Source organism: Macrobrachium nipponense, chromosome 43, assembly GCF_015104395.2.
Source record: "Macrobrachium nipponense isolate FS-2020 chromosome 43, ASM1510439v2, whole genome shotgun sequence".
NCBI classification, from domain to species: Eukaryota; Metazoa; Arthropoda; class Malacostraca; order Decapoda; family Palaemonidae; genus Macrobrachium; species Macrobrachium nipponense.
This window is the reverse complement of record NC_061104.1, coordinates 27,541,058-27,568,591: the sequence shown is the minus strand read 5'-3', so window position 1 is coordinate 27,568,591 and position 27,534 is coordinate 27,541,058. Positions and strand designations below refer to the sequence as shown.

General features: G+C 42.4%; 1 protein-coding gene across 1 annotated transcript in view; it reads right to left on the bottom strand.

Moving 5' to 3' along the window:
* LOC135213606 (nicotinate phosphoribosyltransferase-like) overlaps positions 1-27,534 on the bottom strand; it is a 133,002-nt gene that overhangs the window by 29,476 nt on the left and 75,992 nt on the right. Inside the window, exons 3-5 of the mRNA XM_064247628.1 lie at positions 15,391-15,517; positions 11,483-11,566; positions 9,781-9,908 (exon numbers count right to left, since the gene is read on the bottom strand). Of these exons, the coding sequence (XP_064103698.1) occupies positions 9,781-9,908; positions 11,483-11,566; positions 15,391-15,517 (339 nt within the window). The remainder of the gene's footprint in view (positions 1-9,780; positions 9,909-11,482; positions 11,567-15,390; positions 15,518-27,534) is intronic.

The window sequence follows — 27,534 nt, the reverse complement described above, 5'->3', positions numbered from 1 at the left end:
CTCACTCCCTCGAGATGAAGCCACTGGGCAACGTTCTTCATCAGTCCTGTGAATACTTGGGGGGCCGTGGAAAGGCCGAAGCATAGGGCCTGAACTGAAAAAACGTTCCCTCCCCACATGAATCTGAGATATTGCGAGAAGAAGGATGGATCGGCACATGGAAGTAAGCGTCCTGAAGGTCCAGTGACACCATCCAGTCCCCGGGACGAAGAGCTGCTAAGACTGATGACGTCGTCTCCATAGCGAACTTCCTCTTCTTCACAAAGACATTCAGGGCGCTTACGTCCAGAACCGGTCTCCATCCTCCTGAGTTCTTGGGAACTAGGAACAAACGGTTGTAGAACCCCGCTGAAAGTGGGTCCTGAACCATCTCTATTGCCTCTTTCTCTAACATCAGCTCTACCGCTAGAGCGAGGGCTTGATTCATCAGTGGGTCTTTGTATTTGGCCACCAGTGCCCTTGGAGTGGTGGTCAAGGGTGGTCTCGAAATAAAGGGAATGAGGTATCCCCCCTCTTGATGATCGCAGAGGGACCACCAGTTGTCCGCCCCCTTTCGTGCCCAGACATCTGCAAAGTTCAGAAGTCTGGCACCCACAGTTGTCTGGAGGACACCCGAACTATTTCTTGGCCCTAATAGACCGGGAGAAGGTCCTTCCTCTTCTAGGTGGTCTCGAACCTCTGGAGGAAGAAGAGCGAGACGAGGTCCTCCCCCCCCCTCGAAAGGGTTCTTGCCTACTTTGATGCCTCTTTCTTCGTCTTCTGCTGAAACGAAGGTTTCGGAATTCTAGCCGATCGAGCTAGCATATCCTGCGTCGCTTTTGCTGATAACGAGCTGGAGATATCGTTAATAGTCTTCTTGGGGAAGAGTTGCGGGGAAAGTTTGCGAATACAGCAAGGAAGCTCTCTGCGCGTTCAGCCTCGGAAACAGCCCATTGCGGTAAGAACAAGAGCAGAAAACGGCCCTCTTCTTTACCACTCCTGCACCAACAGAGAAGCAATTTCCCCGGAACCGTCTCTCACTGCCTTGTCCATGCAAGACAGAACTGCCGTGGAGGTCTTCAGGCGAAAGAGTGTCTTGCTCTTGAGTTCCCTCTTGGCCAACACTCCCAGGGTCCAGTCAAGAAAGTTAAAAACTTCTAAGACTTCGGACATTCCCTTCAGAAGGTGATCCAACTCGCTCATACCCCACGTCGTCTTCGCAGAATTCAGCGCCGAGCGACGTGCGGAATCGACCAACGAAGAGAAGTCCGAGTCTGCAGAAGAGGGAAGAGTCAGACCCAAGGGCTCTCCTGACTCGTACCAGAACCCCATCTTACCCGTCAGCTTGGACGGGGAAAAGAAAAAACTGTCGTTGCCCTTCTCTTCTTTTGAAAGCAACCAGTCGTCAAAGTTCTTCATAGCCTTCTTCATAGACACTGTAGGCTTCATCTTAACGACCGAAGACTTCTTAGCCGTATTGGTCGTTGAAAATAAGGACGGAGGAGACGGAGGAGCAACGGCCGAAAGAGACTCCCCAAAATCTTGCAAGAGGAGGTCTGTAAGTCTCTTATACGAAGAAACCGCAGCATCCTTGGGCAAATCTTCCTCCGAATCAGCAACAAATTCTTCCGAAGAATGACGTCTAGAAGCTCTACTGCCCGGAGGAGAGCTCAATCCTTGGAGAGCGCCTGTTCGGAGAGCGCCTACTGGAAGAAAACCACCGGGAGAGCGCTTACACTGGGGAGCGCTTACCAGGAGAGCGCCTACAAGGAGAGCGCCTACTTAGAGATCGCCTCCCAGGAGAGCGCCTCCCAGGAGAAGAGCCTACTATGGAGAGCGCCTAGTTGGAGAGCGCCTACTAGGAGGAGAGCGCCTACTTTGAGAGCGCCTACTTGGTGAGCACCTGCTAGGAGAGCGCCTACTTGTGGGGAGCGCCTACTAGGAGAGCGCCTACAAGTGGAGGCTCGTCTGTCGGAAACCGATTCTAACTCCACAGAAGAGCGTCTGGGAAACGGGAGAGCGCCTATCAGGCTCTCTGCGCCTGCCTAGGCTCTTGGCGCCTGCCATCCTCAATACGCCTGCCAGGCTCTTGACGCCTGCCACGGGGAGAGAAAACATCCACAGATGAATCCCTGTCAGAAGCGCGGCGCTTACAAGGCTCTGAGCGCCTATCCAATCGGGAGTGCCTCTAACGGAGGAGAAAACTTCCGTTGCCGACCTACCAGGTTGGTTCTTGGCGCATACTATGCTCTTGGCGCCTACTAGGCTCTTGCTGCCATACTAGGCTCCGAGCGTCCGTCAAAAGGAGAGTGGCCACCAGGCGAAGAACTCTTCCTTCGTCCTGACGGAAAACTAGGCTCTTGACGTCTGTCAAGCTCTTGACGCCTAACTGAAGAGGAGCGGAAATCCTGAGGAGAGAGCCTGCCTGGCTCCTTACACCTTACATGCTCACAACTCTTGCTGGGAAGAGAGGAGAGCCTACTCGGAGAAAGATCCCGAGGTCCAGCCTGCACTTCTGAACTCCTACTAACAGGCTCAAAAGCTCTTCTAGCCAAAGGGGGGGGGGGGGAGATTTAGCCGAAGGAACGTTCTTAGACTTCTTCCACACCGGAAGTGAGGCGTCCTTCCGACGATGAGAAGTCCCGGCAATAGACTCTGCTAAAGCCGCAATTTGCGCCTGCAGACCCGCCATGGATACGCGCAGGAGATCTCTTAAACTCCTCTACAGGGGACGAAGTCCGAGAGCGAACAGGAGAAGCGTAACAGGACGAAATCTTGGTTCTCTTGCGTTCCACTTCAGGCTCTTCCGCGAAAGATTCGGGGCTGGAAGGAAGGGCGCAAGGATCCTTCCAGGGCCTCTTGAGAGGGCGAGACGACTCCGATGCGCTCCATCTACGCTGAGGAGAAGGCGACGAAGATGACGAGAAGCACTGGCGCAATAACTTCCTTCTTGGTTCGTTCCAAGGCAGCCTGGGGAACGAGCAACAGGAACTGCCGAGGGGGACGCCTGACCGGTGGGGGTTCTTCTCCTAACCTTCCTGCGGCTTTCGACTTTACCTCCTCCACTGGGTCTGGGAGTCTGGAAGAGGTCTAGGCTGGAAGCTTAGTGAGCCGGTCAGACGCACCCTCCACTGCACTAGGGCACTGCACTGATCACTTGCACTATCATCACCTCTTACCGTTGTCGAGATGCGAGCGAGGCTCTCCTTACTCTGATCGAGGCTCTCCCAGAAGCACTTCCGAAAACGAATCTTCGGGTTTCAAAGCTGGGCGCAGGGGCTGAAACTGGAGAAGGAACTACTTCTACTACAGGATTCTCAGCGTCAACTTCACTCACCCTCGATCTAGAACTCTTTGAAGAAGCCTTGCGCACCCTATCTTTCTCTAACTTTCTCACATAAGAAGAGAGAGCCTTCCAACCATCCTCAATCCAAATTCTCGCACTCTTTGCAAGGGTTAATAAAAGAGCATTCATTCCCTCTACACGACTCACATACCGAGTGAGGATCTAATGCAAGCTTTAGGAAGCCTAACTTTACATTCCTTTTCTGAACAAACCCTAAATAAACTAGGTTTCTTAACTTCAGAATCATCCATGATTATAGATATGTAAGAGAAATCCAAAAGAAAAACAAAAATCCAAAAACAGTCCAAAAAAGCGTATGCCAAGCCAACAACCAAAGTTGTACTTCACCAAAATCCAAATCGTCGGCAACGAGAACGAATTTCAACTATCGTAAGGACTGAACAACAGGTGTTGTCCAGCCGGCGACAGAAAATAATCTGACAGGAAAGGGGGACTGGTTCTTACACCCGCCTCCCAGCGGCGGGTAAGGTAGATCACCTGACCTACCTGTAGCGTGTGCCGCGAGTTTTGAATTTTCTGTCGTGACGTCAGAGACCTAAGCTAAGTATATATCTGGCAGGGAAGTTCATGTACAAACAAAAAGTATCAATAAAAGGCTCAATAGGCCTTGAACTCACACCTTTCAGACGTCTAACCCTATCCCTCTCTAACTTCTTCAAATAAGAAGTTAAAGTCTTTCCATATTCTGCATTTAATCCCTCGCATTCATGACAAGTATTAGTAGCAGAACACTGAAACCCCCTACATTTACGACATACAGTGTGAGGATCAACCGAAGCTTTCGGTATCCTCACCCTGCAGCCTACATTCACACACATTCTCACACTCACATTTGAATCAGACATACTGAGAAAAATCCAAAAAGCAAGTCCAAAAACAGTCCACAGTAGCGAATGCCAAAAACACGATTTAGATACGTCACCAAAAAGCCGATAAACGATGATCAAGGATGAATAAGAATCTAAGTCAGGAGGTAATAGCAACAATGTTGATACCACCGGCGACAGAGAAATATGATAGAAACGGGGATGGTTCCTAGTCCTGCCGCCCAGGCAGGCCGGTAGATCACCTGACCTACCTGTAGCGAGTGGCGCGAAATTTGAATTTCTGTCGGGGACGACGGAGTCTTAGCTATGTATATATCTGACAGGTAAGTTGATTGTATGAAAAGTTTTTTTAAAAATTCGCGGAAAAATACTTATAGGCCTACCAGCCAAAAACTTTTGAATCACGCACCTTGGGGGATGCTGGGAGTTCATGGATCAAGGACGTTGTTTTGTTTTACAATCGTTTACGCAGGCGCGCAAGCGCGAATTTTCTTTCTTATCGCACTAAAAAGTATCAGTTGACACAATCTCAAAAATTATTTCGTCACTGACATAATTTTTGCACCATTTTAAATTATCCGTTACATGAAGTATTATATATGAAAATGTGCGCAATTTTATTTAGAATACAACAAAAAAATACTCATGATTGTAGCTTTTATCAGTTTTGAAATATTTCCATATAAATAACGATGTGCCAAAATTTCAACCTTCGGTCAACTTTGACTCTACCGAAATGGTCGAAAAACGCAATTGTAAGCTAAAACGCTTATATATAGTATATTCAACTATTTACCTTAATTCTGCAACAAATTGGAAGTCTCCTAAGCACATATTCGATTTATGGTGAATTTATGAAAAAACTTTTTCCTTACGTCCGCGCGGTAACTCTACCGAAAAAAATCATACATGCGATTGTGGTAATGTTTGCACATTTTAAAATTAGCCGTTACATAAAGTTTTATATATGGAAATGTGCACAATTTCATGCACAATACAACTAAAAACAACCCATGGTTGTAGCTTTTATTAGTTTTGAAATATTTTCATATAAAAAATGATAAGTGACAAATTTTCAACCTTTTGGTCAATTTTGACTCTACCGAAATGGTCGAAAAAAACGCAATTTGTAAGCTAAAACTCTTATATTTTAGTAATATTCAATCATTACCTTCCTTTTGTAACAAATTGGAAGTCTCTAGCACATATTTTGATTTATGGTGATTTATGAAAAAAATAACATTTTCCTTACGTCCGCGCGGTAACTCTTCCGAAGAAATCATGTGCGATTGTGGTAATGTTTGCACCATTTTAAATTAGCCATTACATAAAGTTTTATATATGAAAATGTGCGAAATTTCATGTAGAATACAACGAAAAATAATTGAAGGTTGTAGCTTTTCTCATTTTCGAAATATTTGCATATAAATCACGATAAATAAAAAAATAACCATGTTCGGTCAACTTTGAGACTCTACCAAAATGGTCAAAAAACGCAATTGTAAGCTAAAACTCTTATATATTTTAGTAATATTCAATCATTTACCTTCATTTTGCAACAAATTGGAAGTCTCTAGCACAATATTTCGATTTATGGTGAATTTATGAAAAAAACTTTCCTTCCCTCCGTGCGCGGATTCTCCGCCATAAATCTCCGAATTGCGTACATCGCATTCTTGGAAAATTTGCTCCGTTTCATATTAGGCATTTCATAGAGTTTTATATATGAAAATGTGTGCAATTTCATGTAGAATAAAAGGAAAAATATTTGAAGGTTGTAGCTTTTCTAATTTCCGAAATAATTGCATATAAAAAAAAATTTATAAAAAAATTTCGACATTTGGTAAACTTTAACTTGTTCGAAATGGTAGAAAACTGCAATTGTAAGCTAAAACTCTTACAGTATCGTAATATTCCATCATTTAACTTCAGCTTGAAACAAATTCGAAGTCTCTATAACAATATTTAGATTTATGGTGAATTAAAAAAAAAATTATTTTTTTACGTCCGCGCGTTATGAATTCATGCATCATTTTGTGATAATATTTTCTCTGTGTTGCTTTTATCGTTTTACAATGTGTTATATACCAAAAAGATTGCAATTTAGTTTACATTACAACGAAAAGTAACTTGTTACCTTTAACCGTTGCGCACAGCGCAATTTGTGAATCAATTATATATGAAATTTTGTTTTTGCGCTATCATATATCGCATTATTTATATAAGATAATGATAATCTTTATCATTTCTGATGGTTGCATATTAAACTTCAGGCAATGACAAAAAAAGGAGCCAAAAATGAACTCTTAATCTTCAAAACTAAGCACGCTGTGATTTTTTGAAAAATATTTTTTACTGCTCCGCGTCTCACTCCAAACCGGCCCCGGCATTCGGGAGAGGTTTTGATTTTTACCGCTTCGGCGTTTAAGGGTTAAGTTAGTCTTTGTAACTTAGCAGATTTCAGTACTAAGCAGTGGGGTTAGACCTCCAAGCTGTATTAGATTTTCACTGAGCTAACCTGAAGAATTAATTCTTAAACCTTTTTGTCACCTGTCCTTGGCAAGCCTGCCTCTTACATGCCAGAGCTGTGATAAGTGACATGTATTTAAATTTATAAGTTGTCTGTAAAGTTAATGTTCATGCTATGATAGTCATTCTGATGTCAACTGAAAGTAGAATATTTAAAAATATACTTTACTGTATATTATAAAAAATGTGTCTTTGCTGTTTTAGTGCATTAATTAACTACAGTGGTACCTCGAGATACAAAAGGCTCAACTTACGAAAAACTTTGAGATACGAAAGCAAATACGAAAAATTTTACGGCTCTACATACGAAAATTGCTCAAGATACGAAAGGTTGTTGCTGTAGTCCGAGATTCGCCCAGACTACCAATAACAATTTTGAAATTCGAACGCTGCCAACTGAGTAGACTCGCCACCATCCTCCTGCTCTCCCATTGGTTCCTGATGCTAGTCACCGCCATGAGATCCTTCTCTCCTATTGGTCATCATCCCTCCCATCATACATCTACGTACTAGTACGTAGCAGCGTTCTTCAGCCATTGCTTCTTACCAGTGTTATTGTTATTGTACGCACGTGGAATTTGTTCGTTCACATATACGATTTTGTTTGTTAACATAAATTTGTGTTAGTGATTTCGTTGTGCTACTTTATCGTGTTGTGTGAGAACCTAATTAGTATATGTACTACATTACTTAATTACGTACAGTATAGTCATGGGTCCCAAGTTGCTGAAGTTCACAGAAAGAAGAGAATGCTTTCTATGCAGACAAAAATGGAGATAATAAAAAAGTATGAAGCTGGCTTGCGGTTGTGTGTGATCGATAAGGAATACGGCCGAAATCCATCGACGATAGGCACCATCCTTAAGCAGAAGGAAGCCATCAAAGCAGCTACACCTTCCAAGGGCGTGACTATTTTGTCCAACAAGAGGAGCCAAGTGCATGATGAAATGGAAAGGCTGCTGCTTCTATGGATTGAGGACAAAGAAATCGATGGTGATATGATAACCGAGACGGCAATCTAATGGACAGGCATCCATTCGGTGGTGAAGAAATTGAAACTTTGTAAAATATGTCAAGTATAAAAAAGTAAAAGAAAATGTAAAAATAAAAAAAAAGACAAAAAAAATTTTTGTTTTACGTTTTTTGTAAAGTTAAGTGTTACAGTTTTGTTAATGTGTTTTGTAAAGTTTAGTTTGTTTTTCTGACATTTTTTATGTGTTTCGTAAAGTTAAGTGTACGTTATCTGCCGTTTGTCCTCCTCCTCTGTCACCACTTTCGGAAATAGCCTCACTCGAAAGGTAAGCTTCCACATTTTACTACATACGTACAGTATTTCTTGTATACCATGTACACTAATACACTTTATTTACAGGTAATTAGCAGTACGTATTAAGTTAGGTATTGAATGGTCCAAATTGTTGTAGTATTTCATTGTTTATAGGTCAATTTAGCTTTATTATGAAATTTACTGGGTGTTTTTTGGAGGGCTTTGGAATGGATTAGCCCATTTTACATGTAAAAAATGTGGTCCAAGATACGAAAAGCTCATGATACGAAGGCCGCCTCGGAACGGATTAATTTCGTATCTCGAGGTACCACTGTACAATGCACCAGAGCATCGTTAACCCTTGAACGCCGAAGCGATATTTCAAAAATCGTCTCCCGTATGCCGGCGGCGTTCGCGAGTGAGCACCAATCGGCGTTAAAGGGTTAAGTAACCCTGGAGTTGGATATTGGGGAGTGGATGCAGAGTAGGAGGACAGGGGTAGGCATGAAAAATCCTAACCTTTCTTAGAATGCTGAGTCCTGACCTAACCAAACCTACCTTCTTAACCTGACTTATAGCACTGTGCCATGACCTGGCTGGTGGGCTTGAATTGCCCCCCCCCCCCCCCCCAAATAACACTGAATATCCCTGTCTCCTTACTATGCATACATACACCCTGATTTTGGATTAATCAACAGGTCATAAGTAATTAAGGGGTTAAATAACAGCAAAAAGTTGGACAGCCATGTAAGACACCGGTAAAAGGTACAAAAGGTACCAACATAAACTACATGGCAGTGAAAAGAACCTTACCTTTGCCTTCTGTTACACATACTTTAACCACACTATCCCTATAAGGAGTAGCAGTAGAAGTGTACAATCAACAGTTAAGGCAACTTCAAATATAAAAAAACTGATACAAAATGCCTTGCAAGTTCTGACAGTGGCAGATTTTCAATGTTAAGCTTTTTTTAAGAAGTAACTTAAATAGTTTAATTGTAATTTATTTTTCATGGCAATAACTTTTACGTACATGGAATGCAAAACTTAGATAATGATCAAATAATCTTTTCTTCCAGTACACATACTCTGAGAAACAAATAGAATATACAAGAACTTTTTCCTCAGCAGAGACTTAACATCAGCACAGCAAAATCACCCTTATAAAATAGAAAGTACCATTGAAAATCTTACATGTGGAAAAACTAGAAAGCATCTTCACTCTGAGCTACGTACTATATCCTATTCTATTCTCTGTGCTTTGTAATCATTACAGTTCTCTCAGAATGCATTCCCCATCATTCAGTGATAAATAGTTAGGAGTACTTATTGACAAAAAATCTGTTTTGTGTTAACATCTATGGTTCTTTAGTGACACAATATGCAAAAAGAAACTCAACAATATTTGAGATTCAAAGAGCAAAACTTTCAATGGAAAGTGTATGAGACATAACACAAGCATATATGAGGCATTACATTCTGTGTTGCATAAAGCGATAGCAGTCAGTAACACTAAACTAATGCATTATGATCATAAAATAGTTTAATCACTTATCATAGCTTTAAAATTGAAGAGTATATGTTAATGTTTTATTTCATATAAGAGTAACGTTACATTTAAAAAAAAACATTGGACAGCTAAATGTGTAAGGTCAAGAGGGAATGAATTAAAAACTGAAGACAGAAAGCAATGTAACTGGCACACTGAAAACAGTATTCCCCCTAAAGAGAATACACATACATAAACACAAAAAAGGGGTCAAGTCCTTTTTAAAGACAAAAATTATAATCTTTAAATTGTAATTACTCACCTACATATGCATACTTGGAAGCAGACAATCCACCATCAGGTCCCTGAGCTCTTCTTAAACCAAACTCAAGGAGGTTTATTTTTCGTCCAGCAGCCATTCTATATCGAGCCGCATTTGTTGCAACTAGACTGGTAAGAAACACGATGATGTTTTAATAAAACCAACAATAAAAGTGATTTCTCAAGGATAATAATGTCACATCTATTACCAAACTACCTAATCCTCATTACAAACACATAGACATGCTAAAAGATGAGGAACCACCTGTAAAAAAATTCACTATCCTTCAAATTACAGACTCTCCTCTACTTACGACCTTTCAACTGACGAACTTTCAGAGCAACAAGCAACCAATATCGTAAATTAAATTTTGTTAGGAGCACTCTGGCCACCATCCGTAAGTTCAAATTTTGTATTGCGCACCTCGGCTTATTTACAATTTCTGCAGCTACCACGCCAAACAGCAATGCAGCTGACACCAATATGCCAACCCAGATTTAAGCACCTACACAAGCGGTTGAGATGTCATCTAATGTGCTACGAATTATTCATGTGATTTTGTGGTGAAATATTTAGCACATCCATATCTATCATGGCTAATGGCAAGTGTAAAGCAGTGATGATAGTGCTACAGTGGAACCCCATATTTGCAGGGGGTGGGTACCACCCAACTCGCTGCGAATACCTAAAATCCGTGAATACTTCTTAAAACCCTTCTAAAAATACTTAGCACTGCCTACAGTGCTCTCCCACTTTTACGCCGGAAAAGGTACGAGAATTTGCCGCGGAAATGCAAAAATCCCTTCTAAAAATGCATATAACTGCCAAATAAGTCACCAGTACCCCTTAAACTAAAATGCTTATAACTGTCTATTTAACATTTCACTGCTTAATTTGATAGTTAAAACAAAACTATACCTACATCCCAAACCATCATCCCAAAACACCCAAAGCAACCTTACATTACAGTAGTATTCTCCAACTAATGTTACTAAGTAGGCTATATACATACACCTCTAAAATGCCTACACTGCCTGTTTTAACAGATCATCACCAAATTTGACAGTTCAAAACAAAATCTACCTGAGCTATCATCCAGAACCCCTAATATCATTTGAAATAAGGCAAATTTTGATGACTAGAAGTTTGCAAGAACAAACAATACTACTACTATATGCCAGACAAGGACTGACTACCCAGTCTTCTCAAGAGCAACCCCCAAAAGGAAATTAATATAACAGTCTGGCGAAAGACTACAGAATAATTAAACTTTACATCAAAGTTTACAACGTAAGTCAATGAATTACAACTAACATATAACAAAATTATAGTACTCGTACTAACAATATGCATATGGATTCATATTCAGTCAAGCTATGAAATTGCAAATTAGAAAATTGTAATTATTGCTTTATAGTATAAAAGAACATAGAAAATACAACAATCACAACCACTGCTGTCTAGACACAAGCCAAAAATAATCAAATAAACCCCACATGAAGTCAGTGACACTCGTATGTCAGATGTTGGAAATCACAAGACTTGTTATTTCGAAAGTATCTGTCAATCACGCAACAATCTCTTCTACTTTCTAAGCAACCTATTCCTCTTAATATGCTAAGGACTTACGTTGAGTAATGGTTTGTCTTTACAAGTATATACATTACCATCATACAGAAGAATAAGTTTTTTATTACAGTACCTGGCATAATTCACAAGAGTTAGCAAAGTTGTCTCAAGAAGCTGAATCACAATGAGAGGACCCTCCAAGATTAGTAACGGCACTCTGAAAAGAAATTCAAAGTCAGATGTTTGAATATCACTCCCACAGTGAAAAAATATTTCCTGAAAAATGAAACAAAATAACATACAACATGCACTTCTACAACAAAAGCACCAAGATGTTAAAATGGTGCCATATCATTCATATCTACCTTATGCTTATTGTGAAGATTATTACCATTCTGTAACCCAATATAGTCTTTACTGAAAAATACTACTTTTTGAACAGGATCTTTAAGTAAAATAAGTTTTGTTCAAAGATGAAGTAATATTCATGAGATGGCATCTTATCATGGTTTAAATACTAACTGCTGGTTCATGTTTTAAAATTCACTGCCCATGTAAAATTATTTATTGAATCATTGTTGAGGGGGCTTCATTAATAGTTATCAGAGAGAACGAGAACTGAGTGGAAGATCATGGAAGACATGGTACATAGAAGGATGCTCTTGTTTCTCATGAAACAGATTGCTTCCAATCAGCATCAAGGAGTTTGGTAAAAATTGTTAATAAGTCACCATCAACTAAAACAGTTCAATATATGCACAAATATATATCAGTAATTACCCAAAAAATTCATAAAATAACTTCCAAACAAATGTGATAAGAACACTGCTACTATGTGAAAGCATAGAACACACAGTACATACCAGGGGAATCAAGCAAGCGAGCAATTGCATAGCCCAATCTAACCTATCCTACAACTGTCTGGCACTGTACTACATGTATGTCTAAAAGTATATAAATATCTTTATGACCATAAGGTATCTTTTCCAATTTGCTGCCATAAACTATTACAGCACATGTGTTGAGCATTAGGCATTGCCTGTTCCCATCATTATGTATAATTCTGTGATAAGTTTTGTAAACAAGATTAATACAAGATAAAGGTAAAAATTTACACAGCTACAAGAGAAAATGCATAAATAGTTATCACATACTCTGCAGTCTTTTATTACAGAAAACCATGATCCAGAAAAATCTAAATTGCAACTTCTGATAAAGGTATCCAGCTTTGGCTTATCCCGTAAGTGTTTAGAACTTACTGAAACTTATTGTTTTCAGCACAAACTTCTCAAGCCTGTTTCATTATGTCCACCTAATTATTTACTTATGGTTTTATATAAAATACATGGCATCAATCAATAATTGCAAATTAAATCAAGCTACTAATTAAAAAAATTCCATCATATTGCACTCAGTGCTGTCTACATGCACTGAACAGAATTCTTTGGTTGTCATCAATTTAGACAATATCACAAGAATATGTTTAACAAATATAAACCATAAACAAGGTACTATTCTTCAAATAACAGATGCTTCAAATAACAGTAAAGTAAAAATCTAGTCATGCAACTAACAATAGTATATGCAACAATAAAGTTGAAAATACCAGTTGCATACAGCTTTTTTTTTCAGTCAGTAGCGTGTGATGTGTGTGTATGTTCTGTTTGTTAGTCTGTAATGCAGTCTCAGAGAGTGTTTTCTCATCCTAACATTTAAATATGCTCATGATGTCTGGGCCTCCCTATTCTTAATCACATATTCACACTTGGCTGGTGTATTTGTGCATATGGGGTAGTACATTTTTTAAATTTTCAAAATAACTACTGTAGTTTGTGCTAAATAAACAGGACATTAAACAATTATGAGAAATAGGATAAAGGAAGCTGGAGAGAATAAGACATGCCATTCCCTTTTGCTCTTATAAGCAATCTATAGGTTCTTGTTTACATAATCTACAACAATTTTGAAAGTAACTTCTAACAAAACTACTTTATAGAAAAAACATTTTAGGCATGATGAGGATCTTAATAGCTACACAATAATAAAATAAGTGCATCCAGAGTACACAAATTTCTATTCTAAAAAATAAAATTGAATGTTATGTAACTGTGCCACAAAAAACTTATGTAAAATCCTATGAATGCCCTACATACTAACAAACACAGTAATCTAATATATCCCTAAGTACATATACCTCATTACCATGGAATAAATCCAAATGTAATTATGTTACAGAAGAATTCTGTAAGACTAAAAATTATAGTCATAATTTCCAAAGAAAATGTAGGGTAATTCTATAACATAAAAAAAAAAAAAAAAAAAAAAAAACCTTATAAACAACAAGTTTTACGTCCATGCATAGTAATGAACTGAAGGTGACATTGGAAATATTGGTACAAGCAGTAACTTTAGTACAGTAATTTAAGTATATACAGTACAGTATTACTCTATTTACATGTATCTTTTGTATTCAATGAGAGTGCAGAAAAAACAGGTTTAAAAAAACTCTTGTGAGTATATCATTCCACTCTAAACCTTACTCACCAATTAAGAGTATTTTTCCCAATAAAGGTGTAACAAGGGACCAGCCAATCGGATGACAAGAGGGGAAGCAGAAGGGCGGAGACTGGGACATTGTAAGGGAAGGGAGATGACCGTAGCTCACTTCCATTTCTGAGTGCATCAGAAACAAAAATCACAGCAACTTTATTCAACTTAGGATTTAATATAAAACATTCTCCTCAAAGAGCAATGCCTATAAATACTAACCATCATCAAAAGGATTCCTCTTATGACAAAACAGTAACTGACTAGACTCTGTCTAATCTCATCTCAGTTACCGTATAAGGTATCCACTTTTCATATTCCTGTGCAATACATGATATTCAATATATATAAGAAAAATGAACCTTGAATTAGAGTTCCCATACAATATACTGTACTGCACAGCAAAATATTAATATATACATACAAATTTAATTTTCTACTTCAAAATTTTAGTGTTGCTGTACAGCACCTAGTACTAGACCTATTTAGGTGAAAAAAAATAATCAGAACAAAAAAAATCAGTACATCAGACAAAAAAAAACTTTTTAACTTACAAAATTAAAAAAAAAACTTTAATTAACCATTCACTGTACAGAATTTAAAATGACAATTAGCCCCAGCAACAATTAAAGAAATTTCATGCTACTACAAATGACTACCCAATACACTAACCAACTGACAACCTTTACAATACTTTTTACTGTAAGAAATCATATAGTATGTACTACTAGTAAGGGAAAATATCAAAACCAAATATAAAATTAAACCAAATGAAAAAATAGGCTAGCAAAGTCATCCTCTACTGACTTGATAAAATTATTACCTTTGGAAAAACTTGGTGAGTGGTTCAAGATTCTTGGATGATTCAGAGAAAGAACTCTTTTTACATACAATGATCCAAGACAACAAAATAATGCAATGTTTGTATATCTACTCACGTTTTCACTTACCAAAGTAACATCCATAACCTTACAGTCCTTATTCTAACTCTATCCCCTTGATCTTCATTTCCAAGTTGACTGACATAGTTTCTTATAAAATTCACTTCACAATGTCCCCCACCTCATGCCTAAAATAGGACTAATCATACTAGTATCTAAGTATACTTCTCTCACTACTCTCATAAACTGCATAATAAGTGTTTTTGTGGTAGGAGTGAACTGCATGTGCTTTCCACTCATTTCTCTTGCTTAATTTGAGCTATTTTCACTATAAAATGCAATACCTTTCACTGGGGAAAATATTCAGGTAATATTTATTGTCTTAAGCACTTCATACTGAAAAATATACATTCACATATATACCCTGACTATGATCAATAGGAGTGGAAGTGTAAGAGACTGCTTGTGTGACTACTGCTGAGCTAGCAAGTATGCATGTACCAGTAATGGGTCATTTGTGCGATGGGCAACATGACAGCACATGTACTCTAACAAACAAATGACTACAACAGCAAATACGTACTTCTATATGAGAACCATTGAAAACACCTACCTTGGAAAAACGACCTTTCCCTCATCAATGGCATACATCTTTACATCAGTAGTGGTAATATTTGCCAAATATTCAAAAAATTCTGGTTCCACTGTGTCTGGCAAGGTTTCCTTGAGGTACTCAATATCTGAAAGATTAAAATGGCAAATTTACTAGGAGATACTTTATTCCCACTGAGATAACCAAAATATTTGTAGTAGAGTGCCTATTTGTTTCTACCTCTTTCTTGCTGACATTCATCCAATCTACAACTCAAATCCATAATTTTGCTAGTACAGTTGGTAACATGCTGGTCTAGTAATACTCAGGGCCAGCATTCACCTTCTAGTCAAGGGGTGAATAGTGAGACTGTCTATTAGTAGTTATTGCAATGAGTGATTCCATGGTAGGGGATTGGGGTTACCCAGCTGATGCCTGCCCAAGAGGACTGAAACTGCTAACTTTATCCCTTAAGAGCCAGGCTAGAAAATAAATATGCAGCACCACTGACCTTGGCAAACTTTGAGGTTGGCCAATGGTAAGAAAAAAAAAGCATCAATGGAAAAGAGGAGGATATGCAATGCACAAGTTGTAAGAAAAAGAGTTCTAAGAAATTTTCCCTACCTTCTATAAGAAGTTGAAAATTATTATTCACAAACCCTTGTGGGGCCTCTTCAACAAGAGAATGGTAAATATGATATTGTTATGATACAATAAAGTTTTATGCATACTTACCTGGCAGGTATATATATAGCTGTATTTTCTGAAGTCCGACAGAATTTAAAAAACTTCCGACACAACACGCAATGGTTCGGCCAGGTGGTTAGTACCCATTCCCGCCGCTGGGAGGCGGGTATCAGGAACCATTCCCATTTTCTATTCATAATTTTTATTTCCACTGTCCCCCTGATGGGGAGGTGGGTGGGTACTTGAATATATATATATCTGCCATTTAAGTATGAACAAACTTTATTGTATCATAACAATATCATTTTGCTCATGAACTTACCTGTCAGATATATATATAGTTGAACCCCACCGTTGGAGGTGGGAAGGGACAGAATAGAAGGATTTTGGGACACAAATGCATGCAGATGATTTACATCTTGGTTCCACCTGTTAGCATAGCCGACTTCGTGATTACTGTCACCCAAGTCTGCTTCTGCTTTACTAGAGTTGCCAGCGAGGTAGAGACCTATAAAGCTGGTGCACTCCAGGATGATCTGTCAACGGGGGGGGGCGTGACCACAATGTGACTAGACCATATTGACCATACCCATGAGGGCTAAGAAGTAAAATATATATATATAATATATATATCACCACCTGACCAACCTAAGCCAAAGTTAATGTGTGTTAACGTAAGGCTTCAGAGTTAAGAAGTCGCCGTTGTCAGCGACTCCACAACTAAATTAAGAGCTCTTCCTAACCATTTTCTACAGGATAGGATGAGTAGTACTTCTTGCCCCCAAGATTGTGTCTGCAGACACGTATGGCCCTAGCGAGCAGCAGAACTCAATGCCATCTTCACATCTCGCAGGAGTGTGAAGTGAACCCAGAGTTGCTTCGCTAAAACATGGTACTCAGGATGTTGCTGAGTGGGCCATGCTCTGTGAAACTGCTTCCGAGCCGCGCCCGCACCTCGTGAGCATTCAGATAAAAGCTTTCAAATCCTTTGTGCAAAACACAATGAAGGAGCATTTTTTTTTGAAGAAAGAACTCCTTAACCCTAAACCAGGGTGTACTTCGATATGGGCAAGTCTGGTCTTTTTCGGAACACTGCAGATTGCCCGACTGACTTCGACTTTCTTGATTTTAAGTAGATAAAACTTGAACCTGACAGGGCACAGGACATCTCTCCTGGCGCCTGCCCACTAACTTGTGCCATCCTTGCTTCCAAGATCCTGGCCCAAGGACAAAAAGGGTTTCCATTCTTAGGCCATAACGAAAGGCTTAGAGAGCACACCTCCTTGTGTTCTCTAAAGCCAAAACTTGTGACGATGGCTTAAATCTCACTAACCCTCTTTGTCGTATCTAGGGTGGTTAGAAGAAGGCCTTCCTGATAACACAAACAAGAAGTTAACAGGCAGGAGAGGTTCGAATGCTTTGACATCAAGAACTTCAGACTACGTCTAAGTTCCATATTGAAAGCTTCGATCCGGAAATGCACAGTCTGTACTAAAGTCAGGTGAACGACCAGTTTGACCAGTCCAGACGAATCAAGGAACAGCAAGGCTGTACCCTGAAGACCAAAAGGCACTATTCTTAGCTGAAGGATGAGTGTCTGGACTGCTGGGCGATTCAATCTAAGCAAACCTTGGGGGTGTATCAACGCAACCCAACGTCGTCCGCAATCGACTTCGTCAATAAGAAACTCAGGGCTACTATATGTCGCCTGATCTCGCACGAGTGTCTGACTCCGAGAAAACAGGCGAGACAAAAAGTAGATGGTGAGCTAGAATCGAGATTCCACAGACCTCAATGATCGTGAAGGTCTTTGTTGTTTGACAGATGCAAATCTGTCAAACAACATTCTCTGTTGTCTGTTCGCACTGGCAGAATTTTCAAACTCTCGGCAACCGCTAGACCACTGGTAGTTCAGGTGATCTCCCCACGTTCCCGTGGCGATGGTACTTGGAACTATTCCCGTTTTCCTCAGATTTTCTCTGAACCCTGTCTCCTGAGGGGAGGAGGGTGGGAATTTAATTATATATACCTGCCAGGTAAGTATGCATAAACTTTATTGTATCATAACAATATCATTTTTATGCATGACACTTACCTGGCAGGTATATATATAGCTGATTGACACATTTGGAGGTGGGTCACAGACAGCAACATCGTCATAATTCAAAAATTAACTAATTTTTAAAATTATTTAAGTTCCTTACCTGCTAAGGTAGCTGACTTCGTAGGTCCTGCCTCTTAGCCTGCTAAACCTTAGTAGCTCTCAACTAGGATGTGACCTGTTTGTTGAGAAAGCTAATAACAAGGGTCTGACAACTGGACGGACCAATTTGTTGACAGGAAACCCTAGCCCTCTCTTACCAGGGGCATTCATGCTAGGATAAGTTAGACCACCTGAACCACACACAAAGCTAACGTAACACATTACACTTCACATACTGAGAGGAAATAACCCTCTCAGACAACCATAAAAAGAACACCACTTAATTAAAATACCTAGCATGTTAGTAATCTATCGTTGCTGCCGTCGATCGAGACGATTCGTACGGACTTTTGCAATCCTGTAACGAACCTCTAGATGATCGTTACATTCTACGCCTGTTGTTATAATAGGCTCTTTCTCGTAAACTCGAGCAGGGACCGAGAGAAGATACTTCTTAAGATATGAGAGAGCTGTGGAATATCAGAGTTGATGTGGACCACTGTTCCAAAACTCGTTTCGAGGACTGGAGGGACGACCGAATTGCATTTACTTCTTTCAGATTAAGATCCAGGACATCTGAAACACTATCCAGGTGTCCCGGCACTTTCTTTCTATCATGACGCACTGAGAGATGTTCAGAATACATTCCTAGATCTTGAATAATATTTCAGTTTTTCCCGGTAGGAAAAAACTGTGGTCTGAATTGCAGTCTATTCGGGGAAACAAACTTCTTCAGGAAGGAAATGGTCCCCAGCAAGCTCATCCATTCCCTCCCTTCCCCGAGGTATGCTTACTTCCCTATAAGGCTGCGCTTTGCCTAAGCAGGAGAGCATATAAAAGTGCAATGTTGCGGTAGACTCGTAGTTCTATACCGTGCGGTAACGAGCACCGAAAGGATTAAGAGATAACTCTGTTGAACATAGTAAGGCAAAACTAATGCCACGTTTAATTCATTCACGTAAGAAATCCCCATCAATCTTAGGCTAAAGTCACCCCGTGATTGTAGGACAGAGATACAGTTAGTCAGTCAATCCCGCAGGAGAGACGTAACCGCCAGCAAAAGAGATAACGGTTAGTCAGTCAATCCCCGCACGAGAGAGACGTAAACCTACAGAGCATGACAGCGCAACGATTCTGTTACTGGCTCGGTTGGGATTTGGAACTTGGACAGTCGACACCAGCAGCAGCCGGCAGCTTACGAACGTCGTCTCTTAACTTTTATGTCTGGGTTGCCAGCTACCCTATTCTACGAAGAAATAGGTCCGTTATTTTTGTTATTTTTTGAACAAAAAGAGACTCTCAAGCTGGTATATTTAAGCGAAACAGAAAACGCTAAATATATAGATGCGTTTGTGTCGTCAGAACACTACCATACAACATAAAAGATAAATCGGAAACTCCTGGAAGGCTGCAGGGAGTGACGATTAAATGTCCTTAAAATAGTAGACAATAGACCTCTCGGTTGCCATCCGAAGAGGTAACTACAGCAAGCGTGTATGACTTGAACCAACCAGTAGAAAAATAACGCAAGGCAAAAAATTTTATTATATCACAATAAAGTTTGTTCATACTTACCTGGCAGACATATATATAGCTGAATTCGGAAATACAGCTACATACATATCTGACAGGCAAGTTTCATGAAACAAAACTTAGAGAATCGAAGCAGACAGCTCCAAGCTTCTTAAGATACTGGACATAAGCGTTCATTGACGTAGTCTACAAGTCTATTTCTTGTACGAGTCTGCGAATGAGGAAGGAGAGCTCTTCCGAACCTTGTCCTATTCGCTTACGCAATATCAAGTTAATGAGATGTTTGTCAATGAGAAATAACCCATTAACGGTACAGAGAGATATTTTGTCAAGAGGGGAGACCACTTACTTGACAAAACGATAGTATATTGTCAATGGGGGAAAGTCACTGAATTGACAAAACGTAATCCAGGAAGTCGAGCCTTTTATTTTTCGATTCCAGTCTCAAACAAGGAAGGGACAAGAATCCTGTTAGAGACTGGGCTTACGGTAGGTAGAACTACGATGCTCAATCGGCATGGAAGTCTCGACTAGAAACTAACAAAATCTATCATCTGAAAAACCCTTTCAGATGGTCTAAAAAGCTTTAAATTTATTGGCAGTATGGCAAAGGAAGTCCTGTCTTGCGCTTCCTGAAGAGCGTCCTTTCGATGAGTGCCTTTGCAAGAATCCTACTGAAACGTTGCCGAAAAAATCCTGACGTTTCAGGACGTCGAGCCTTTACATAACCCGTAACTGTCCTTATCTCAAAGTCTTGACTGAGGTAGAGAAAACGAGATCTTCCCTTGAGCTTTCCTTAACTCCATCCACCTTTGCGAAAAGCAATATAATATTGACAGAGACCTCTTGAAATTCACGAAACCCGAGGTCTTGCTGGGTTTCGAAGACGAAGTTCTGTTCACTTTCTTGAGGCTCAAATCTTAAACAAGAGCTGAAGAGTTCAACAGAAACGTTCCTGATGCGCGCTCGCGTCGACGGCGAGGGACGCTCGGCGTCCTTCCGGGTGCGCGCTCGGCGTCCACTGGCGAGGACGCTCGGCGTCCTGGTGCGTTGCGCATCAGGGGCCGGACCAATGGCGAGGACGCTCAGCGTCCACTGGTGATGCGTCCATCCGAGCGTCCTGTTCAAGCCGATCGTCCAAATAAGCGTGCAGAAAAGCGTCACGCTCCTGACAGGCGTCAAAACAAGCGAGAGAAACTGCCTTCTTTTTCCTATTTCTTGGTGGAAAGAAGTACACGTGATCAGGCAACTTTCGCCTTCTTACTTCTCACAGAAACACACAACGAGGGAGAAGGGACGTGAAGCGTCCTCTCTATAAAGCTTCTTAGAGGGCGCGAGTCCTTCCGAGAGCTCCAACCCTTGTGCGGGGAGGACGCCTCGCGAGGACGAGAAAGAAGCAATCCTTCAGGATTCGTGCATGTGCACGCACTTTGGCAGTCTGGGGATTTTCATCAGAAACTGCCGAAGGCACGCCAGATCGGTGGGGTTCCCTGTAACCCTCCTTCGGCTTTCGACATGCCCTCTCCCTTGGTTCTGGGAGTTCGACAGAGGTCTAGACCTAGAGGCGTTATAGGCCGATCTGACGCACCCTCCACTACACAAGGGGGCAGTTTTTTTAGTTGGGGGGGGGGGGGGGGGGGGGGGTGGGGGGTTTTTTTTTTGGAAAAAGTTTTTTCAATTTTTGGGGGGTGGTTGGGGGGGTCCCTGCACTTAGCCACCCTTCACTATTTGCTCTCTAAAGCAAGCACTTTCGATTCTAAGTTACGAATCGAAATAGTATAAGAGAAAGGGCAATAACCTCTACAGACACTGTTTTTTAGGGCCCGAAGGCAACATTACAGGGTTAGGCGTAACAAAAACAGAAGTAGAACTCTTCACAACAATGAAGGAGAGCGATCACCTCTCGCAAACATAGTCATAACCCGTAGGCCATACTACAGCGTTAGGCAAAATAAAGTCTACCGGAAGGTTAGCAGTATCACTACCCTGACTTTCGTAATTGATTTAATTGCGTACATACTAACAAACTTTTTCCTTACGGAATTAGACACGTTTACTGATTAATTGCGTACATACGAATCATACTTTTTCCTTACGGAAAATAGACATGTTTAACTGATTAATTGCGCCCCCCAAGTGCGGAACTACCGAAGCTTTCGTAGCCACACCCTATCTTTGCAGACAACACCCTCTGAAACTAGCCTAACTAGATTCAGATATCTTATGCAAAAATGAATCAAATTTAAATCAATTTAAGATAGCGTATGCCTAGCCACAAATCCAAGTAAATAAATTAAAAGACAATTAGGATACTTAGCGGCAAATGAAGTTTCCAAACCCTAAGCCGGAGGTACTGAAAAACAGGTGTTTTCAGTACCGGCCACAGAAAATTTATGAATAGAAAAATGGGAATGGTTCCTGATACCCGCCTCCCAGCGGCGGGAATGGGTACTAACCACCTGGCCGACCACTGCGTGTGTCGGAAGTTTTTTAAATTCTGTCGGACTTCAGAAAATACAGCTATTTCTGGGCTCAGCTCGTGTCGGCCTATGAAAGGATCCTTAATATCATTCCTTTGATAGGTAAAATTGAACTCTAAAATTAACCAGAGAAAAACCAAAATTAAGAAAATGTCAGTAAAACTGACTCGCTCACTCTTAAAAAGAAGTGTCGGTATGGTAATAGGGGCGAGTGGGAACACTAACCACGAGACATTTTCACCAATTAGAACTTCCAATAGAACAATCCCCACAAGAGAGAGCTGATACCAATGGGCGATGCAGCCGCTACTACTACTACTAGAGGACGCCACGGACAGCAGCGCCCCTAGCGGACATCCTTAATCATTAGCGCTAGCGTTCAGACGCATTTTCTCTGTGCTGTGCCTTTTACGGGATTTTCTTATCATCTTCGCTATGGAACGTTCTGCCATCGCAACGGCTAAGTTAAGTGCCTCATAAGTAATGTTTTACTATATTTTTGTCTTCCGGGAACCAGTATTTTCCTTCTATAGGTCATATACGGTTTCCCGGTTGTCTCGTGGCGGCGCCATGCTGCCTCGTTAAGAATTCCCGGTCCTCCATACTGGACTTCTTATACTTATGGGCTTACTATATTACGTTCATCGTTTTTTACATCGAGTTTTAGCTAGATTAGCCCCTTTACCATTTCTCTTAGTTTGGTATTTAGGGCTATTTTTATTGTTCCAGCCCAGCATCCCGGCTCTTGCTCTTCATCGGCTATCGCTGGCTCCGAGTAGCTTCTGTCCTCGGAACAGTTTTGCCTCCTCCTGGGCTTCTTTTTCTTTCTACTAAAAGTGTCTTTTCCATCTTTACGATGTAATTTTATTCTATTTAGGGTGTTAGGCTAGCCTAGGTGCATGTTCCATGGTTTGGTACAGCCTGGTTCACGTGGCCCTCCCACGGTTGTGCTCGCGGCTTAGGCCACTTGCGGTCACGTGTTCCATCGCACCTTACCCTTCCCCTTCCCTCCCTACCAGGTATAGGGAGGCGCTGGGGGACCCCTTGGTTGTCATGACAACCTCAGTTGCCTTCCTCCCTCCCTCTCTGAGATGGCCAGGGGTTCCTCTCAGCGGGGGGTATAGGGCGACCACCTCATAGTACCGGGTCTCCGAGCGGTAGTTTGTTGAGACGGGGAGGAGTAGGCCAACCACCCCCCCCCTCTCTCTCCCCGCCGTGTTACGCCGAGACCCTCCCCCCCTTCCCCAGTTGCTCAGCCACCTTCCCTTTCTATAACGAACGGAGCCTTCCGTCGCAGCCGGGGCACCTTTGGTTATAGATTACTGGCTCCGCCAGGGGCGGGCGGGGTGGTCACTACTAGTGGTCGGTTGCTTGCCTACATATATCCTTACATCTCTCCCCCGCTACCGGAAGGGAGCTTGCTTCTTCAACCCGGGCACTCTTCTAGTAGACGGGTGGAGAAAGGTTTGTTATTATTGTTATTTTAAGCATATACCCTAATTTTACGATGATTTGTTTAATTTAATTATTTCATATGTTTACCATCCCCGCCATTTTTCGTCGTGGTTTCCTTTTACCACCACTCCTGGTTGGATTCTATCTCTTGTCCCGCCGTCAGCGAGCATAGCCTAGACAACCAACCAACCTTGTTACCACACGTATATGCGGGGCCTTCTATGGTTTAATCTAACTTTCTCGCTCCGGCACCAGCGGAGCAACTGTTAGACTGTAAGTGTTCTCTTGATACTCATGTATCTTTACCACTTACAGGCTACCAACTGTCAGGTCCCTGGCGTGCAACGCGACGTTGTACGACCCCTGCGGCCACGATGAGTGCAGGTCTCACGCTCCATGTGCCACGTCATTCAACGATATGATCGTCTGGCACCCGGAAGCCTGCGCCATCTGCTACGACCTAGTCAGTCAGCTGGTGAGGGGGTAAGTCCCCGATTATAGGCTTCTTATCAATTTACTAACAACTCTTAGACATAAGTTTGTTAACCCCGTTCCGCCATTAGAAGCTCATCTCGCCCTTTCTTTCAGGCTACCTGGGTGTGAGGGAGGTCGCCCTTGCTTACCCTGAAAAAAGCGTGGGTGGGCGGCTTCGGGAAGAACGCCGCCAAAGGCCAGCCGTACCATCCTTGAACAAGAAGCTGGCCGTCCAGATCTTCCCTGCGGGCAAGTCAACAGGGTATGTTGACCCCTTGTCCGAAGCCCTCTCATAGCCTCCATCCAGCAAGATCTTCAGCAATCTTTCGGGGTCGTAGCTTCACGGAGTCGGTCCCGGACGTCGCTGCCCTGGACCTAAACATCGAGCCGATGCGGTAGGGGTAGAGGATTTGTTGGTTGAGGTAGGTGTGTCGGGCGCCCAAGGTCTTTCCTTGTGTTCCTGGATCTTCTCCTGTCCCTTCTTCGAGCGCTTCTTTCCAAGGCTTTGTGGGATCTGAGATCCCTACCCGCTCTCCCGCTCTCTCTGTACCCCCAAAGGTGAAGGGACAGAGAGAACCGAAGACTCTATCTAAGACGACTTCTAAGAAGTCGTCTTCGTCTTCTTCGGCTAGGAAGTCTTCGACTTCTTACGCTGACGCGGTGAAGGCCAAGCCGAGCTCTTCTTACTACTCAAGAGCTCTAGAAGCAAGGCTTCTAAGGAGAAGGCTCGCGCTCCCGCCAAGCCAATGCCTTCTCCTGCCTCCACCGCATCCACTCCGGCAACGCCGGTGGGAGGAGCGGGACCCAGCACCTTTGATCCCACTGCTTTCTCAGCAGTGGTGATGCAACAGGTGGGCGAGATGGTTGGCTCGCAAGTCTCCGCCCTGGGGACGAGATTTGAGCAGATGTTCGCACAACTGTCAAGCACTCTGTCTCAATCAGGCCAGTCCATCCAGGATCTCTCTAACAGGGTTAGAGAGAATGAGGACCGAGTAGCTGGGCTCTCCTCAGGTCCCTCTTCCAGTCTCCCCAGTGCCAAGTGCTGGTATTTTTCCAGCTCCCCCCATACGACTCTCTGCCAGCTTCTCTATGGAGAACCCATGGAGAGTAGCCGCCTACGCGTCCATTTAAGGATGGGATGATCTCTGTCCCGGAGTGTGGAACTCGAAGGATTGAGTGGGACTTCGAGTTTTATCCTCCGGGTCTGACGAACGCCTTTCATCGGCTATGCTAGGCTGACTGTAGCGGCTCTTACTAGGGAAGACAAGATCTCTAGGGAGGATGTTCTCTACAGTACGGATCATGGCCCAACGGGAATGGGTTCACTGCCTTGAGGACTGGGAGTGCACAAACACTAAGCTCCAGGCCTATAAGAGTCCTTTCACTATTTTTGCGACGGAAGAAGAGGCTTCTCTTCCGTTCGCCACGAAAATAGTAGAGAGGACTCTTCAGGCAGTCCTCAAGGATGAGCCCATGCCACAGCTAAGGGAGGCGGAGTCTACTTCTCCGCTCTTCCCAGCTTTTGGAGAATTGTGGGAGAACTTGCCAGCCACGTTCACGCTTGGCAAGCTCAAACCAGACTGCGCCATGGACCAGTGTTCGGCGAGAAGCTTCCAAGGCTGCCTGATTCCTTGATTCAGGCGGAGTTCGACGCGCGAAACTAGGTTTGGCAGGTCCCTCAATTCACTGATAATAACGGAAATGGCTGCTCTCTCATATGCTACAGAACCGCTGTTTAAGATCTTGGCCAAATCCCAGCTTCAGACGGTTCAGACAGATGCTTCGACTTCTTCCAAGCAGGAGGAATTGCCGAAAGCACGTTCTGCAGGAGTGCACTATTAGGCACGAGCCTAATAGACTCCTGGCTTCTAGCATGTGGGGAGCGGATCTCTTCCCAGAGTACGCTGTAAATGAAGTTGAACACGAGGTGCTAGGCTCAACCAGAGCCTTAGAGCTAGGTGGGGCATTTCATCAAGAGGAAGCAAGAATACCGCCCCACTGCTGGTAAGAAACCAAAGAAGTCTGGTAAAAAGGTTCCCAGCCTTACCAGAAACACCAGCAACAGCAGCAATTTGTTCAGGCCGTCCCGGTTACCCAAACAGGGACAACCTGGTAGTTCGAAACAGAACCAGCCCATCCTCCTGCTGTCTCCTCAATCACAACCGTCGACCCTCCTATGCACTCTCGCCGGCCTTCAACCCTACGTATGAAGGTCAGGGCTACACTCCCTTTAACAAGCAACCGATAGTAGGGCGAGAGGCTACTTTCGCCAGCGTGGCGCAGGACGGGCGACAAGGAGCAGGCAGTTCAGAGGAGGGCGTGGTGGTCAACCCGCCCATCAACAATGAGGCTCCTCAAGGTAGGAGGGAGGCGGTTTCCTCTTCCGTCACAGGTGGTGGGGGTTCAGCAATTGGGCACAGAGCATAGTGTCCAAAGGGTTGGGTTGGAGTTTGGATCAAAGATCCTCCTCCAATCAAATCATTCCGCCAAATACCATCAGAGGAATTGACAGATTACGCGGAGGAACTCCTTCAGAAAGGAGCTATTGCGAGAGTCAAGCATCTAAAATTTCAAGGTCGCTTATTCAGCGTGCCAAAGAAAGGCTCAACAAAAAGAAGGGTAATCTTAGACTTGTCAAAGCTAAACTCTTTCATTCGTTGCGACAAGTTCAAGATGCTTACCCTCTCGCAAGTAAGGACCTTACTTCCGCGTGGAGCCGTTCACATGCTCCATCGATCTTACAGACGCATACTATCATATCCCTATAGCCAGGACAACTTCCAGGCCCATTCCTAGGATTCAGGCTAGGAAATCAGGCATTCTCATTCAAAGTGATGCCCTTCGGTCTGAATGTAGCCCCCAGGGTATTCACGAAAATAGCAGAAGTGGTTGACAGCAATTGAGAACTCAGGGAATCATGGTAGCAGCATACCTCGACGATTGGTTGATCTGGGCACCAACCGTCGAGGAATGTCTCAAAGCCACCAAAAAGGTAGTTCACTTTCTGGAACATCTGGGGTTCCAGATAAACAAAACGAAATCCAGACTTACCCCGGAGTCTCGTTTTCAGTGGCTAGGGGAATCCAAATGGGGATTTGTCTTCCCACAATCTCAATTCCAGTGGCCAAACGGAAGGAAATAGCAAAATCTGTCAGGCAATTTCTCAAATGCAAACAAACATCAAGGAGAAACCAGGAAAGAATCCTAGGGTCCCTCCAGTTTGCTTCGGTAACAGATATCCTCCTGAAGCAAGGCTAAAAAAAGAAAAAAATATAATCGAGTTTGGCGATCAGAGAGCACCCAAATCTCGAGACAATTTGTTTCAGTAATTCC